The 18537-nt window shown below is 38.3% G+C and overlaps 1 protein-coding gene across 3 annotated transcripts in view; it reads left to right on the top strand.

Annotated features, from left to right (window-relative positions):
* Positions 1 to 11866, top strand: part of tapt1b (transmembrane anterior posterior transformation 1b) — a 115890-nt gene extending 104024 nt beyond the window's left edge. For 2 of the 3 annotated variants that reach the window (XM_072557815.1, XM_072557632.1), the window contains exons 13-15: positions 7462 to 7622; positions 10348 to 10410; positions 10500 to 11866. In XM_072557815.1, the coding sequence (XP_072413916.1) occupies positions 7462 to 7622; positions 10348 to 10410; positions 10500 to 10729 (454 nt within the window). In that variant the 3' untranslated portion in view covers positions 10730 to 11866. The remainder of the gene's footprint in view (positions 1 to 7461; positions 7623 to 10347; positions 10411 to 10499) is intronic. The other variant, XM_072557726.1, reaches the window with a different exon arrangement.
* The last annotated feature ends 6671 nt before the right edge of the window (positions 11867 to 18537 follow it).

The following is an 18537-nucleotide window of genomic DNA, read 5'->3' as shown; positions in this document are numbered from 1 at the left end:
CATTTGTCAGCGCTTTGACCATATTCTCCAAACTCTTCCTATTGCTATACTCATCCAGAAGTCTTTTAAATGTTATAATTGCACCAGCCTCCACCATTTGGTCTGGCAACTCATTCCATACGTGCACCATCCTTTGCGTGAAAACGTTGTAGCTCAGGTGCCTTTTTAAATTTTTCCCCTCTCACCCAAAACCTCTTCCCTCTAGTTCTGGACGCTCTCAATCCAGGGAAAAACCTTGTCTATTTACTTATCCATGCCCCTCATGATTTTATAAACCTCTATAAGATCACCCCTCAGCCTCTGACAGTCCAGGGAAAACAGCCGCAGCCTATTCAGCCTCTGCCTGTAGCTCAAACCCTGCAACCCTGGCAACATCCTTGTAAATCTTTTCTGAACCCTTTCAAGCTTCACAACATCAGGAAGGAGACCAGAATTGCACACAATATTCCGAAAGTGGCCTAATCAACATCCTGTACAGTCGCAACATGACTGCCCAAACCCTATACTTAATGTTCTGACCAATAAAGGAAAGCATACCACTATCCTATCTACCTGCGACTCCACCTTCAAGGAACTATGAACCTGCACTTCAAGGTCTCTTTGTTCAGCAACACTCCCCAGGAACTTACCATTAAGTGTATAAGATCTGCTCAGATTTGCCTTTCCAAAATGCAGCACCTCACATTTATCTAAATTAAACTCCATCTGGAACTCCTCAGCCCATTGATCCACCTGATCAAAATCCCGTTGTACTCTGAGGTAACCTTCTTCACTGTCCACTGCACCTCCAATTTTGGTGTCATCTGCAAACTTACTAACTATACCTTGTTGTATTCATATCCAAATCGTTTATATAAATGACAAAAAGCAGTGGACGCAGTACCAACTGTTGTGGCACTCCACTGGTCACAGGCCTCCAGTCTGAAAAGCACCCTTCCACCACCACCCTCTGTCTTTGACCTTCGAGCCAGTTTTGTATCCAAATGGCTAGTTCTCCCTCTGTTCCATGAGATCTAACCTTGTTAACAAGTCTGCCATGAGGAACCTTGTTGAATACCTTACTGACGTCCAGAAAGATCACATCTACCTCTCTGCTGTCATCAATCCCTATGTTACTTCTTCCAAAAGCTCAATCAAGTTCATGAGACATGAACTTCCTCTTTCTATTTCTTATGGTCGTTTGGAATCAGGGTTGGGTTTTAGATTTGCGAGACTGTGTGAAATTAGACTCTCTGAAGTAGATGACTTGAGAGTTGGTAGGAGAAATGAAGAATGGGAAATGGAACTAGTGGATTGAAGACCGAGTCTGAGAAGTGGATCATGTTGAGAGAAATAGAAATTGAGAAACAAATTCAGAGGAATAATGGGAAATGGCAGTTTAGGCTTAGGCTTAGGCTTAGTGGAGAGATCCACTATCACCATCATCTCCCTCCCCCCACCTTCATCTACCTATTGCACCTACTTACCTTCACTCCCAGCCCCAGCCTCCTTCCCATTTATCTCTCAGCCCCCTTGCTCCCTCCTCCCCAAAAACCCCACATATTCCTGACGAAGAGTTTATGCTCAAAGTATCGACTCTCTTGCTCCTTGGATGCTGCCTGATTGGCTGTGGTTTTCCAGCGCCACATTTTTTGACTCTGATTTCCAGCGTCTACAGTCCTCACTTCCTCCTTAGTGGAGAGATGCAGACTAGAAAAGGGGTGGAGAAAACTGAAGAGCAGACTTCAAGAGTAAAAGAATGTTATAGGTTCCTGATTGTTTTGATTTGGTAAATGAGGAAGTTTGGAATGGAAACTAATGATTCTCACAGGAAGAAATGAAGAGCATTGGGGTTGGGGGGGAGGATCTTGACTCCACCTATTGGGCAGTGAGATTAAAACTTCATTTCAAAGGGAATATGATAAATATTTGAGGTGATCAAATAGTGCATAGTTAGCTATTATATATTCAACCAAGAAATCAAATTTGGCAAACTAGAAACAAAATATTGTTTTATTGAAGGTAATTTTAACGTGATCACTAAATTAGCAAAAGTTACTTTAACCAAATGTTTGGAATGCATATTCAGTGAGTAAGCAAGTGACTGAGTAATACTGAAATATGTAATGCCAAATATTTTAATTTTAGGAGAATTACATAAATATCTTTTGATAAAGTGAATAAGATTCAATAGTTTTAGTAACATTGAACATTCTATTCAGTCTAACAAAATATATATACAAATATTCTTTTGTAACTATCTGGTGGTTGTGCTTAGTGGTAATGTACATGCCTTTGAATCAAAAAGTTCTGGGTTCAAGTTTCACTCCACTTCTTAAGCCCAAAATTCAAGGCTGATATTTTAGTGTAGTGCTGAGGCATTAAGCTATCTAAGCTATTGTTTTCTGGATCGGACTAGACCAAGGCCCTATCTCCTTGTTTGAGTGGTTGTAAAAGTGCCCATGCAAATTTACGAAGCATAGCATGGGGTCTTTCCTTGGTGTTCTTGCCAATACTAATCCTTCAGTCAATGCCACAAAAACAGACTATCCGGTCATTATCACATTGTTGTTTACAAGATTTTGATGAGTGCAAATTAGCTGCCATAATTCTGACATTGCTTTTTAAAATTACTCACTATTGTAAATCACTTTCAGATGTCCAGTGGTCATGAAAAGCACCAGAAGATTGCAAGTAGTTTTTAATGTCCTAATTTACACCAAGCAGTTTCTTTCTTGTGCTTATTTTCTCCTATGATTCTGCTATGCATCATTGCCTTTAGATTTTTACCCTTTACCACTATTGTTACAACACTGGGTAAACCCTCCTGCTAAATTTAAAACCAGCAACACAGAAAGATTCATCCCTTGTAGTAATCTGTAAAAACTCGAGTGGTCAAGAACTATTTAAAGTAAAACTTAATCACTTTATCTCTTAAAATATAACAGAATAATTAACTGACAACTATTTACCATTCCTTACTCTAACCTGTTACCTTCCCTTCTATAATACTAATCCAATAAAACTCCCAATTAAGATTTACAAAACAACACTTCTTATCTCAAAACCAGGCAGCCGTAGGTTCTTGTCTTCAGATCTTCCTGTGTCTTATTTTCTTCTGGTTAGGAATTTCTGCTTTACAGGTTACTGATTGAAAAGGTGACTTTTTAAGAGAGCAGTTTTTCAGGCAGTCTGTTTACATGCTAGGTTGTGGCAGTTCTCCACATGAACTTTTACCATCTCTGGAAGTGAGTTTTAAACTTCTCCAGCAGAATAATCTCTCTGAGAGCCTCAAATGTCTCATCTATTTTCAAAGCACGTACCCATCGATCAAAACGACTACATTTAATTCTTTCGAACTCAACATAAATCTAACCTGATTCCTTCTTTGTGTTTCTGAATCGCTGCCTATATGCTTCTGATACCAATTCATAAGCACTTAAAATAGCCTATTTAACCTCTTCATAATCTCTTGACACCTCATCTGACAATGTGGCAAAATACCTCACTAGCTCTGCCTACCAGTTTAGTCTGAACTAGCATTACCCATAAATCCTCAGACCACTCCATCTGCCAAGCCAATTTTTCCAATGAAATAAGAAAACTTCGACATCTTTCTCATCAAAATATGGCAGAGTTTTAAATATTTCACTACCTTCTCTTTTAATCTCCATCCTGTTAACTTGATTTTGCTGACCAAGTCACAACTTCTCAAGTTCAAATTCTCTCTCTCTCTCTCTTCTCCTCCTCCTTTCTCCCCTCTCTCTCTCTCTCTCTCTCTCTCTCTCTCTCTCTTTGCTTAGCCAAGAACCTTCTCTCTCTCTTTTCTCTCTCTCTCTCCAGCTCCCTCCTCCCCTCTGCCTCTCTTCCCCCACCCCCTCTCCTTGTCTCTCCCTTTCCTCTTTCTCTTTGCTCAGCCAAGAACCTTTTCTCTCTCTTTTTCCTCTCTCTCTCTTTTCTCTCTCTTTTGCTTTCTCCCTTTGCTTGTCTTCTAACTCCATTTTCCTCAATTGTAATCTAAGTTTGTCTACCTCTATTGCACTTGTCTGTTTCTCTGACACTCCTAAGTGTTTGAATAATTCCCTTACAGTTTCAGCTTTACTTTTGTCCTTGGTTAAACCTAAATCTAACTTCTTTGATAATTCTAAAAGTATGGCCTTTTTCTTTCTTTCTAAACTTTCTTGGCAAATTTGAGAAACGTCTTTAAATCCCAGAACCTCTTTTGTAATTTTAAGAACCATTTCTCTCACTTTTAACTTAATCGACCCCAAGTCATTGAAATTAAACAAACTGACTCACCTACCTTTTATTTAAAGATCTAGGACACTAACCTGTAAGTGTTCAAATCTGCTGGGAGTTTTCGTACCCCCCAAAATCTGTCTAAACTAGTTCAGATCACAGACCCGAGCCCCCTAACAGTTAGAAAAGAGAAAAAAGAGAGAGAGAGAAATATGGCATTTCTAGGAATTGGATCAGACAGCTGCCCTCCATAATTTGGATGGGAGTGTAATAACAAAGTGTTGATATTCAATTTATCTAGTAGCCTGTTTGCCATCTTCTCCACTGTATCTAAACAGGAAACAGAGCAATATGTTGCACTTCAAAATGATGTGCTAGTTCCCATGGGTAGCACTCTGGGAAGATGACCAAATCCTTAGATAATCTCCAGCAAGGGTGTGGTGAGTGTCCTACTTCAAAGACAGATCAGTTGTGGGCAGCTGATGAAACGGCCTTTCCCGAACATAGGAATGGACTTTCAGACATTGTCTTAACTCACTGGTTGAGGACTCTGAGAAGCCAATCCCACCCATTTCTTCAGGCAAGATTTGAGTTATTCAACCATATGACCACTCGTAATATCAAAGCTGCAGTATTGAGGAAAATTACCCTTTGTTTAATGGAACAAGCTACTTGAGCTAGAACAGAAGCTGAAAGAGAGAGATGTATGAATTGAAGAGCTTTACCCTGAAAGGCATGAGAAATAATGATCAAATTAAATGATCAGGATGTTTGAAAACTTGCTTGTTCTCAAAAGTCATTGACTTCATACAGTTCATACAACTTCCTAACTTTTTGAATTGAATTTATTGTTACGTGTACCAAGGCACAGTGAAAAGCTTTGTCTTGCGAGCAATATAGGCAGATCACATAGTTAAGTAGCGTAAATAATAGGTATTACAGCAGTAAAAACAAATGCACAGGTCCAGGCGAATGTTAAGAGTTTGTGAATCCACTCCGTATTCTAAAAACAGTAGGGTAGAAACTGTTTCAAAAATGGCTGGTGTGTGTTTGTGTTCAGGCTTCTGTACCTTCTACCCAATGGTAGAGGTTGTTGAAAAACATTGCCAGGGTGGGATGGATCTTTGAGAATGCTGGCGGCCTTTCCTTGACAGCGGGCCTGGCAGATGGATTCTGTAGATGGGAGGTTGGCCTTTGTGATTATCTGGGCTGAGTTCACCACTCTCAGTAACTGTCTCCGATCTTGAAAGGCACAGTTGCCATACCAGGTAGTGGTACATCCAGACAGAATGCTCTCGATGGCGCAGCTATAAAAGTTGGCAAAGGTATTTGCCGTCATATCAAATTTCCTCAGCTGCCTGAGGAAAAAGAGATGTTGTTGGGCCTTTGTAACCAGTGCGTCCACATATAGAATCCAAGAAGGCTTGTTGTGGATGACCACTCCCAGGAGCTTGACACTCTCCACTCGTTCGACCTCTGTGTTGTTAATGTGTAGGGAGGAATGAGTAACATCCCACCGAAAGTCAATAATAAGTTCCTTGGTTTTGCCGGTATTGAGAGCTAGGTTCTTCTCAGTGTATAATTTTTCCGGATTTCCACCTCCCGTCTGTAGTTTGTTTCGTTGCCATCTGAGATTTGACCGACAATGGTGATGTCATCAGCGAACTTGTAAATGGCATTAGTCTGAAATTTGGTGACAGTCATGGGTATATAATGAGTTCAATAGGGTGCTGAGTGCACACTCCTGGGGGTTCCAGTGTTGAGTGTTACTGAGGATAAAATATTGTCCCCAGTCTTCACTGATTGTGGCCTGTGGGTCAGGAAACTGAGGATCCGGTTGCAGAGTGGGGCTTAGTCCGAGATCACTAAGTTTAGTAACCAGTCTCTAGGGGATAATAGTGTTGAAGGCTGAATTGCAGTCAATGAGTAGGATTCTTATATAGCTGTTCATGGTGTCAAGATGTTCTAGGGAAGAGTGAAGGGCAAGTGATATGGCATCTGACGTGGATCTGTTGGTCCGATAGGCAAATTAGAATGGGTCAGGAGTAGTGGGGAGGGTAGAGTTGATTAATACTATGACCAGGGCTGAAAATGTGTTGCTGGAAAAGCGCAGCAGGTCAGGCAGCATCCAAGGAACAGGAGAATCGACGTTTCGGGCATAAGCCCTTCAGGAATGAGGAAAGTGTGTCCAGCAGGCTAAGATAAAAGGTAGGGAGGAGGGACTTGGGGGAGGGGCTTTGGAAATGCGATTGGTGGAAGGAGGTCCAGGTGAGGGTGATAGGTCAGAGTGGGGTGGGGACGGAGAGGTCAGGAAGAAGATTGCAGGTTGGGAAGGCGGTGCTGAGTTCGAGGGATTTGACTGAGACAAGGTGGGGGGAGGGGAAATGAGGAAACTGGAGAAATCTGAGTTCATCCCTTGTGGTTGGAGGGTTCCTAAGCAGAAGATGACCAGCCTTTCAAAGCACTTCATGACCACCGAAGTTAGGGCCACTGGGCAGTAGTCATTGAGACATGCTACAAGAGTCTTCTTAGGCACAGGGATGAAGTTGGCCCTCTTGAAACAGGCAGGGACAGTGGCCTGCTGCAGGGAAAGGATGAAAATGTCCGAGAAGCCCTCTGCCAGTTGATCTGCGCATGCTTTGAGTACACAATCTGTTACTCTGTCTGGTCCCATCGCTTTCCTTGGATTCACATGAAGGAAAACTGATCTGACCTCAGACGTAGTGACTGTTGAGATAGGTTCGTCAGGACTTTTTGGAATAGGTGTTTCCTCTTCGTCGAAATTCTGCTCAAAGCGAGCATAGAAGGTGCTGAGGCGATCTGGGAGGGATGTGTCATCGTCTGCTCTCTTGCACTGTCTCTTTAGAACCTGTGATGTCATTCAGTCCTTGCCATGTTGTCTCTCTGGGTCTCTAGTTTGAATCGGTATTGGTCCTTGGCTGTCCAAATAGCTCTGCGAAGGTCATACTTGGATTCTTTATATTTGATAGCAATTTCACGTGAATCTGGCCATGTTAAGCTCCTACTATGTAACATTACAGTTTTGGATTCCATGTGAATTACTATTGATTACAAAAGTTATATTGATTGGTACTACCTGGTAATTGTTGGTTTTCTAAAGAGGATGATGGATGACTAAATGGACATATTCCTGGATTAACACAAACTATTTGCCTGGTTTATATCTTATTGTTAAAGGTTTTCCTATTCTGAACATTGTTTTTCTTTATTTCCCCTTTCAAGACTGATTGCACTCAAAGTTCTTAACAGCATTGTATTGCTGGGAAAATCTTGCCAATATGTAAAAGAGGCCAACATGGAGGAAAAACTGTTTCAAACCCCACCAGCCAACACCTCTGGGAAATTCGGCAAAAAGTCTGTCAGCAAAGTTAAATCACCTGAAGGTAATCAATTTTCATAAAACCCCTTATTTTCATGTTTTATACCGAGACAAACAATACTTCCATTTATAAATACTACCTCTAATGTTACATTTGGATAAACTAAATATAAATGTCTTAACAAGCTAACTTTGTTTGTGAGATCAGTGTTTTCCAAAATAATTTAAGGTGTTCTTTGAATGCAAACTAACTATTCGGATGTCAGCTCAGCGAATTCTGATGTACCAGAATTTCAGTTATTTTTGGAGGCATGGAGACAAAGGTGATAATAGAGCATCATGAAGTTCTTCTTGACACAGTTTAAATGCAGTTGTATGGATCAGAGGTCAAATAGTACTGACCTGAAAAATTACATTTCATTTCCTATGTGCACAAATCAAGCGCACTAAAGAATATTTTCTTTAAAAATTAATCTTACTGTGACTGTGTTCCAGCCTTCAAAGTGCAGTACTATATCATGAACCAATAATCTACCTCATATTTTCCACCTTGCAATTCCATACTTTAAAAATACTGTATACATTTAATTTGTAGTTGATCAGTTAAATTAATCAAAATCCCAATGGTAATTATATGGTACAAATACTTTTTTGGCCAATTGTTTATCTGTTAGAATTTCTGCATATTGAATTGATGACACAGCTGTGGAATTTCATGTCATTATGAAAACTTTCCTCCATTCTGATCGTAATCTATTGATACTTTATCAATATCCATGAGAACAATGAATAGCTGAAACTAATTTTAATTAGTTTAAGAGAGTTTTGTTTGCTATAGCAATTCTTATCAAAATTTTGGAAAAATGATGAAATTTAAAGTTTGTATTTATCACTTTCTTTTCAGAAGAAATGTAATATTAGGCCAAAACATTTGATTCCATGTTTCCATTTGCAATAACATAGAATGCTGATTGTATCCAGATATTTATGTTTTTGGTACAATATAATCAAATATTTTGCATAAAGCACATCTCATACCTTGAGTGTATACATAGATTTAATATGAAAAATTATTCATATCCTCTGGGTTGACCTTATATAACCATTTTGACCTGTTCATATGCAAACAGATTTTAATAAATGTGAATCAGGAACCACTAAGCTACACAAAACTAATCCTACAAATGCTAAATTTATTTCCCTTCAGTACTAATCTTGAACTAGCAACTGAAAAAAAAACAGTTCTTTTGTCTAATGATATGTTTATTTTCAAGTCTATTTACTTAAAAATAACAAGTCATTTTCAAAAAGAAATTCTTAAAGAAGTATTAACTATTAAACTAAACTTACTATTTTATCTGGATGCATCTTCATTAACTTCCTTTGGGGCCTGTTGCCTGTTTGGACTCCCCTATCTTAATTTCTGATCTTTTGTATATATTTAACGCTTTGATAATTTTGTAATTTTTATTTCTGGTAAAATCTCATTGGGTTGAGTGATCATCCATTCATATGGATCTTTGCTATATGCAACATATCCACTATATTTGCCTAAAATAAGGCAAGTCACTATTGTCCCGGTGGTCCATAGGGCTGCTCTCATGAAAGAGAGATAACTGGTAGTGGTTTAACCTGAATATCACTAAGCCTTTGGTGAGGGGAGAGGATGAGAAGTGGGAACCTTCATGGTAACCTCCAGATGTACGGGAATTAAACCCAAGTATTGACGTCACTCCACATTGAAAACCAGTTTCTAGATTAGTGATGCTGGAAGAGTACAGCAGTTCAGGCAGCATCCAAGGAGATTTCGCTGCTCCTTGGATGCTGCCTGAACTGCTGTGCTCTTCCAGCATCACTCATCCAGAATCTGGTTTCCAGCATCTGCAGTCATTGGTTTTCAACGAGGTAAAAACAGTTATCCAGTCAAACTTAGCTAACTGGCCAATGACTCTATTTTTAAGAAATGATAATTAACACTGCAGAAACTTGCAGACCACTTGTTAATGTAAAACTAACCCTCTTTAAATGAAGATTCTCCATCCCTTGACTGTTCAATTAGCAACAGTCCCAAGAGTGCCCTTTCATCCTGATTTTTACTCAATGGAATTTCCATTCACTCATCCATTTGTGCCTCAAGTGCTGCCAAGCTTTACATCACCTGATGTTGGCTTAAACACCAGTATCAGGCTAGCAACACAATCTCATCCACCTGCCCCTTTCAGTCCTTTTCTGCTATTTACCTGCTTTGTCACCTGCATATGTTATACCAGCATCCTGACAATCTATAATTGTGCTGGTTTTAGTTGCAGTATAATTATTAAAGAAAAAAATGATATTAGCATCAAGATAATTCTGTCCTGAAGTAAATTGGAAAAGCTTTTAAAATATTTACTAGCTCAAGCAAGTTATTGGCTGTATAGTGTTGATGGTTTCACAGCTGTCAGTGAGGAAGGCTAGGGTTTTGAGAAATTTTTGACTTGATGCTTCATACATTTATCTTCAAACAACTGCTGTTCTATCAGTATTCTTCTATGACAGATTTCGTACAAACACTTCATCTATATTGTAGGTTCTTCAGGATTATTTTTAATTGTTTTCTGTTAGTTCAGTGTATTTTATGTGTGAAATGCTAGTTTTAATAGTCATCTTCACTATTAGAGTGTATAGTTGGTCTAAAGTCTTCCAGTATTAATGTAGTTTTAAGATCTCCATTTTGCTGTAACACAATCACATGTATGAATTACAAAATTTAGTTATACTTTTTGACCTTGTTTTATATGTTAATTTAGTATCTTATGTAGGGAATCCTGTTGAGATACAATCAGAATGTATGCAAGCATTGTACCATGGAGGTATGTTCATGTTTAAAATAAAAGATTCAGCATAATGTCTTAATGCATTCATTTGCAAAATCTCTAATGAAATAATTTTACTTTGACAGGCACTACAACAGAAGAAGTGGAATCAAAGTCCATCATTAGTCAGCCTGTGTCCCTATCAGAAAGTATATCAACTCTAGTTTCAAGCAACAGTACTGACCAGTTTCTTACAACCCCCGATGTGGAAGATAAAGGAGTACCACAGGAAAAATCTAATGGCAAGCGTTCTTCTTCAAAAGAAGATCTACTAGAAATAGACAGGTTCACAATTTGTGGAAATCGGATTGATTGATTTTTGCACATTTTAAACTAGAGAAGAGCTGCTTTGGACAAAGGCCTTTGCATGGTAAACTGAACATTCTCAAGCTTGAAGGTATATAAAGGTTTGAAAGCTGCAAAGGAGGCACTGATCAGGAATATTTATTAAAATCTTTATAATTTATTAATAGATTCAAGCCAAAATATATTTTACCTGTGTTTTTTTTTCCATCTGTTTGGAAATGTTTGGTTTGGAATAGGCTCTTTTGGTTTGTATTTCAATTTCCTGTGGCAAAGGAAGAACCATTGTTTGGTTGGTTTCTGTGGAGACCTGGCAGATAAATGCTTTCAAAACAGCTTTCTCTACAGCTGTGTGGATTCTTTGTGCAATATTACTTGCCACTTGTGATACAAATGCACCTTCAGACAGTGATGTGATCATTATAGCCAGATGAATTTGTTGACTTTTTATAATGTTTCCAACAAAATTCACTCTTACATCGGGCTTTAATTGTACAGAAATGTGCCTGCTGCAGTAATTTTGTTTTTTAATTCTAATCCTGAAGAGCCATTCTTAGGTAAAAATTCAGTTCATGGTAACCCGCAAATTTACATGTTGAAGTTTGCAACTGTTTCTGAAGGGACTTCAGTTAGAAGATGAAAATAAGAAACATATTGATACAAGTGGATCCTCTTATAAAGGAATAACCGCATATATTGCATTTGTGTTCTCGGAACAACTGCTCAAACACGAGAGGTTTCTTACCTTCTGAAACAGAAAAAGTTCTCGTAATCCCCTCGAGAATCCATGCAGAACATTAATTTGTCATATCTTTCAAATGCTGCTGAAGCCTCTGTGTGCTTCCAGCAGCTCTTACCTTTATTTCAGACTTTCATCATTCGTTTTTTTTAATATGCAAAAGGTTGTGTTTAGTAGAAACATTGGAGATCAAAGTTGTTTAGATGCACTTATTGAGCAAGCTACATTTTGGGAAGCAGTAAAACATGATATAAATTCAAATGAGTTTACAAAGAAAGTTAAAAAATAGTAAGAGGCAGAAGAGGATCAATGTCCCACAGCTACGTGTTTGCACATTCGAAAATAGCCAAGTCTGCCATGTATGCAAAACTGTTTCTTTTTAAGTTAATTAAATTGATCTATTATAGTTGATGTCTGTGCAATGCTTATTTATAGCTTCTTTTGCACTAAAGACTATAAAGTCTGAATTCGAGGTTTCATGAAAAGAACACAATTACATAAATGTCTTCATTCTAATTGCTCAAAAAGCTAGTTTTCTAAGAAATATTTCATGCAAACTGAAATAGCACCGAGTGAATCAGAATAAATGAGTTGATTGTTTAGTTAATTTAGGGGTATTATTAAGATGCAAATATTCACCTTTCAAATACACAATAAATTTGACCCTTTACTCACTTCCAAGGTGCAAAGTGATTTATGACTGAAATTTATAATAACACCAGCTATTAAATATTCTGTATCTTTTTATAATTAGTACATCTTGTAAATGAACAATGCTGAATAAATGGATTTTGTAACACAAATTGTTTGTTTATTAATACATGTAACATATATCAAGGCCAATCATAATCAACAACAAATAGGTTTCACAAGACTACGTGGATACACTCCTGGATTCAACATTCCTATTAAAGACAGCTGAAGATTGAGTCGTAGGAGTCTTTTGCATATAGTCCTAACCAAACAAAAACAAGTTGCTCAAATATTTTTACAACTGGAGTTTTCCTGTCTCTTAACTGACTTTATTTTGCAGAGTTATCACACTAAATAATACTGTCCTTATGTGTACTGATTGTTATATGGGCAAGTTTAAGTCAGAAAATAATGATTAATGTTTTAGATAGAGATCCTTTTAATATATTTTGTTTGAGACCCCACCTAAAATTTATCTCTTTTGATTTTGGTTTGATTTTGATGGAGCTATTGTGTAACTCTAGTATTGTTTTCAGAATTTCCAATATTCATTTCCAATATCCATAGCTCCTGACCTGTTAGTCCTTGAGAACCATTTCTGCAGCTGTTTGTGCTTCCATCGATTGTGAGGTTCAAACTTGTATATTAAGTAAGATTATTTATTTTTATCTTTATATTGTTGTGAATATTTTGTTAATAGTTTGGGTTTTTAAAATATAATGTTTTGTTTTAGAACTTAATGCTTAACTATGGAAAATGGGATAAATTGAGTCAAAGGAAGTCTATTATACCTAAGGTTAGAGTTATATTGCTTTCAGAGATTAACAGCTAGTAGGGTAAGATTCAGAAACAGCATGTGGGTTTGCTGAGCTGAAGACATGGTGTTGCTTCACAAGATCCCGTGGTCCTCCTGAGTGGTGGCTTTGTGCTATGGAAAATATGGTTAGGGCTATAAAGAAGGCCTGGGAGTAATTGACAATTACATAAAGCAGCAAATGGGTTGCTGAAAGCCCATGATCAATATTTGCTTGATGCAGTTCAGAAGGATTGATCCTAAGAGAATTTCAAAAACAGGTGGGTGAAATTATCTGGTGAAAGTTAAAATTTTGATGGTATTTAGACATTTGGGAGCAGTCTTTGGCATCCTGGGGAAATAGATCTCTGGGGACGAGATTGAACTACTGAGTTGAGCATTTATTGAGGTAGTACAAATCAGGGAGGTTTTAAGGGTTTTCTATGATTAGACTTTCAAAGTAAGGAATTAGAATCCCTTTTGAAGGTGACAAGAATTTTGAGATCGGTGATCCACAGTGTTGCTAATGTCTGGGTGATATCTGTTTTGACCACATTAAAACCAGTTAAATTGTAGTGTATGGGGTGTTAAGCTACAGTTTGTTGTCATTTACCTCATGTTAATCCTGAATGTTATTGTTCTTTATATAGTATATATGGTTTAGGATCATTATCTCACCAGTTCAGTTTACCTATTTCAACATTGCTACTTATGTTGGTTTTGTTCATGTTTGTATAATAAAGTTTTTTTTTGTATTTCAATTCAGTCCTGGAATCCTGCTGCTTTTCATTTACTTCTGGTTCTTTGATGCATGCTGTTCTTTTAAAAGATTATGGTTTGCAGGAAGTCCCTGGGTTATGAACGCCGACTTACAAACGGCCAACTTACGAACGTCTGTACTTATAAACCGACCTCCATAAAACCTATTATTTTAAAACATCCGAGTTACATACAATGGTTTGTAATAATGAACGGTCAGACTACCTGTACTGTGCATGACGCTCAAATTGTTGCGCTTTTTCAGTGGTTCGTCGGCTCGAGGGTGAACAGCACCAAGCTGTTGGTTGCCATTTTAAGTCTGATCACGTAAACGGTGTGTGCGTGTGTTTTGATTTAAAAATTTCGTGTGTTTACCTTCATAATTATGGTTTCAAAGTGTAAATCAGATGCAAGTAATGGTGATGCATCGAATAAAAAGAAAACGATCACGATTGAAACGAAAGTGGAAGTAATAAAGCGATCAGAGAGAGGTGAAACATCAACAAACATTGGAAAAGCGTTAGGCTACAGTTGGTCAACCATTGGGGTAATTATAAAGGACAAGGGGAGAGTATTGGACCATGTAAAAGGCTCTGTCCCAATGAAAGAGACAATTATCGCTAAGCAACACAATGGTTTAATTATCGGAATGGGAGGGCTATTAATAATTTGGTTTGAGGATCAAAATCAGTGCAATATTCCTATTATCTTTGGCTTAGTGCAAGAAAAGACTCCAAGCCTTTTCAGTGATTTAAAAGCTGCACTTGCAGCAACTGAAGGTGTTTGTGATGAAGAATTTGTTGCGAGTAAGGGTTGGTTCACCCATTTCAAAGGGAGGGTAAATTTACACAATATTAAAGTACAAGGTGAAGCAGTAAGTGCTGCAAGAGAGTTTCCTGAAATGTTTCATAAAATTATTGAGGAGGGAGGTTATGATGTGCCTGAGCAAACATTTAACATAAATGAGACCGGCTTATTTTGGGGAAAAAAATGCCGGAGAGAACAAACATTTCCAAAGAAGAGAAAGCTGCTCCAGGGCACAAGGCATGCAAGGATAGGCTTACTGGTAACGCATCCAGGGATTGCAAGTTTAAGCCAATGCTGGTGTATCGCTCCTTAAATCCGAAGACACTTAGGCGAATCATCAAGGCATCTCTTCCTGTTATTTGGAAGGCAAACACAAAGGCTTGGGTAACAAAAGCTCTCTTTGAAGACTGGGTCCTGAATTGTTTTTGTTCCTGCTGCTGAATGTTATTGCTTGGCCAAGCAGATTCCTTTCAAAATTCTCCTTGTGCTTGACAATGCCCCCAGACATCCAAGCACTTTAGATAACCTTCATCCCAAATGTAAAGGTCAGCTTTTTACTGCCCAACACCACATCACTACTTCAGCCAATGGGTCAGGGAATCATAGCCTCCTTTAAGGCATACTACTTATGCCAGACCTTCCCACAAGCAGTCAGGGCTACCCAAGATGATGCAATGACCTTAAAGGATTTCTGTAGGAATTACAACACCTATGATGGCATCAAAACATTGCAGATTCATGGGAGGAAGTGAAGAATACCAACACGAAAGGAGTCTGGAACAAATTATGTCACCAGTTTTAAAGAGTTTACAGCTGAGGACATCGCCAAAGCCAGGCAAGCTGTGGTCAATATTGGTAACAATCAATTGCACTTCGACATCAATGAATGTCTTAGACTTGCTTGAATCCCATGCCAAAGAACTGACCTTATGGAGCTGGAGCAGCAGCTGATAACATTTGAGGAAGAAGACTGAGATGTTGAAACCCTAGAACCCAAGAAGTTTTTAACGAAGGAGTTAGCTGAAAGCCTTTGGTCTAATTGAAACAGGGATGGCAAAGTTAGAGAAGCAAGATCATAATGCAGAGAGATTCACCAAAGTTTACCGGATAGTTATCGACAGACTTAGCTGCTACAAGACCATTTATAATGAGAAAAAGAAAAACTCTGTTCAAGTCACCCTTGATGTTTACTTTAAGGAATTGGCTTCAGAAGTACACACCCACTCTCCAGCAGCAGAAACAGACCCTGACTCTCCAGTAGCAGTATCAATCCCTGACTCACCAGCACCAGGCCCATCATCCAATTAATAAAGTCATCTTATTTATTAATTAAGACACTTTCCGGTATGCAAGACATTGATTGGAACAAGAGTAAGTGTTAACCTTTAATCATTATCGCTTCTTTCCTATCTAAACGTTTAAGAATTGTTTCTTTCATGTTTTATACCTATATACATGCACACGCACACACACATTCTTTCTTTCTCAATTATAAATACTGTACTGTAGTTACATTTGTTCTTATTACTATATTATTATATTTAAGATGCTTTAGGTAAAGTATATACTATCTACTAAGACAAACATTTGAATAATTGACACTAGATGTGAACCATACATAACTGTTCCGACTTTAATACAAATTCGACTTATGAACAGCCTTAAAAACTGAACTTGTTCAAAGGCTGGGAACTTCCTGTATCAAGTCAGATGAATGCAAAAATCTTGCTTGTACAATAACTGTGATCATAATTATGTTAGTACATAAAATCGAAAAGGTGAAGTTCTTAAAAAGACACATTTCCAGTTATCATTTTAACATCAGACATATCTGATTGCGTATAAGAAGGATGAAGCTCAAGTCTTTACACTTCATATTAGCCTGTGCATTGTTTGGTTCATACTCCAAAATGTGTCCTCACTACAGTCTCTATCCTTCTGTCTTGTAACTGTCTCTCATCACTTGCTGTTGCATTTGACCCCTTAAGGATATGTTTATACATCAGCAAGTTGCCTACTTCCATATTTGTAACATGCAACTTTCCCTTACCCCAGCTTATCTGCTGATACCCTCAACTATACTTTTCATTATCTCCAAATGTAACTATTCCAACACGTTTGTGGAATGCCTCCCATCTTACACCCCACCTAAACTTATGCTTTTCCAAATCTTTGGCCACATTTTAACTCTCACAAAGCCCATCACCCATCGTCCCTATGGCATTGATGTTTTTTGGAAAAGCCATGCTGCAATTTTAAAATTGTCATTTTCTCTTTAATGTCTCTCAGTGGCCTTATCCCTCCTATTCTAACCTCTCCAGCCCTCAAACCTGCAAGAGAGTTTTGTACTCCTTCAGTTCTGACATCCTGATATTTAATTGCTGCATCATTGACAGCTGTCTTTTCAGCTGCTGAAGCCCCAAGCCCTTCCAGTCCTCTCCTTATCTGTTTAAGATGCTCCTTAAAACCGATGTCTTTGATCAAGCTTTTGTGCTGTTTATGTTACTATCTCTTTCTAAGGCTGATTGTCAAATTTTGGTAATATTTGTGTGAAGAACCATGGGACACTACTGCATCAAAGGCACTATAGTAATATAAGTCATTGGGCAAAATCTTGTTTGGACCCAAGTATTATGGGCTATGGTGAGATTTATGGCACTATCACATGAGAAGTCCAGTGAAGCCTAACTCAACATCTGGAGCAACTTGCTCCATCTTTTATACATTACCCAAGTGGCAAAGTGAGTTTCTTGCCAGGCAGTGGCAAGTTGCCAGTTAAGGGGGTTATAACTTGTTAATTGCCTTATTTATGCCACAAATTTCAGAGAGATATGATTTCAAAATTAATCGAGTTGTATTTGCAGGTTTACTAATAGGAATGTGAAGGCCACCAAATAGAGTACATATTTGACAGGATACTAATCTCAGGAGCTTGGCACAATGAGGCAGGAAATGCTGCTTTCCTCTTTTAATAGGTACAGAAAGGTCTGAGAGTGGGAACAAGAGTCCACTTTACTTGAGAGGCTAAGATCTTAATACTAACAAGCAGGTGGGTGATTGGTGAGTTTTATGTTTATCTTTCTTTAATCTGAGGCAGTAGTTTAAACTAGAGCCAGGGAAGAGGAAAAAATTACAGCTTAAGTAGTTAAAGTTATAATTCATTAAGCAAAATGGAATTGAGAAGAAGGGCAGGGAAGCTACATTCTTGTTCATTGTCAGCTTCTAGTTTGTGGCTGGCCAGGAAACAGTGCCTGTTGTCAGTTAGCAGGAAACCAGTGACTCAATGCCCTGGACTGATATAAAAACAATTAATGCTTCAACTTCAATTTACTCTTCCTCAGAACTGAAAGAGGCTAAAAATGATGGTTTTTGTGCTGGGGCCAAAGGAGAAGGAGAGGTGAGTGGAACAAATAGTGAGCATGCCCAGAACAAAAGATAAAAAGAGTGTGCTATTGGTGGTGAGGGGATATATAGTTACTGAATCGGTGTTAATGGTAGGTATGAACAGTAGAAGATAAATCAGCTTCACCCCTGCAATTGAGACATGGGTAAAGGGGTGGGGGGAGTGGATACATTCAAAATGGAGGATAGTTAGCTACATTAGGACTCCTAACTGCTATACATCTACAACTGGTCAGATTGTTTTTATTATTATCAATGTAATGTCGAGTATCTTGATTACTGCAGATATATACAGCAGGGCAAGTGTTATTGCTGGGGGAAAGGCAATTATGATGCAATTAGGCAAGATTTAGGATGCATAGGATGGGGAAGGAAACTGTAAGGAATGGACACAATTGAAATGTGGACCTTATTCAAAGAACAGCTACTGTGTGTCCTTGATAAGTATGTGCTTGTCAGGCAGAGAGGAAGTGGTTGAGTGAGGGAGCGCTAAATGAATACTTTTCATCAGTATTTACACTGGAAAAAGACAACGTTGTTGAGGAGAATACTGAGATACAGGGTACTAGACTAGACTGGATTGAGGTTCACAAGGAGTAGGTGTTCGCAATTCTGGAAAGTGTGAAGA

The sequence above is a fragment of the Chiloscyllium punctatum genome, chromosome 1 (genome assembly GCF_047496795.1).
Source record: "Chiloscyllium punctatum isolate Juve2018m chromosome 1, sChiPun1.3, whole genome shotgun sequence".
NCBI classification, from domain to species: Eukaryota; Metazoa; Chordata; class Chondrichthyes; order Orectolobiformes; family Hemiscylliidae; genus Chiloscyllium; species Chiloscyllium punctatum.
The sequence above is the reverse complement of the archived record's forward strand: the minus strand, read 5'-3'. Positions and strand labels throughout refer to the sequence as shown.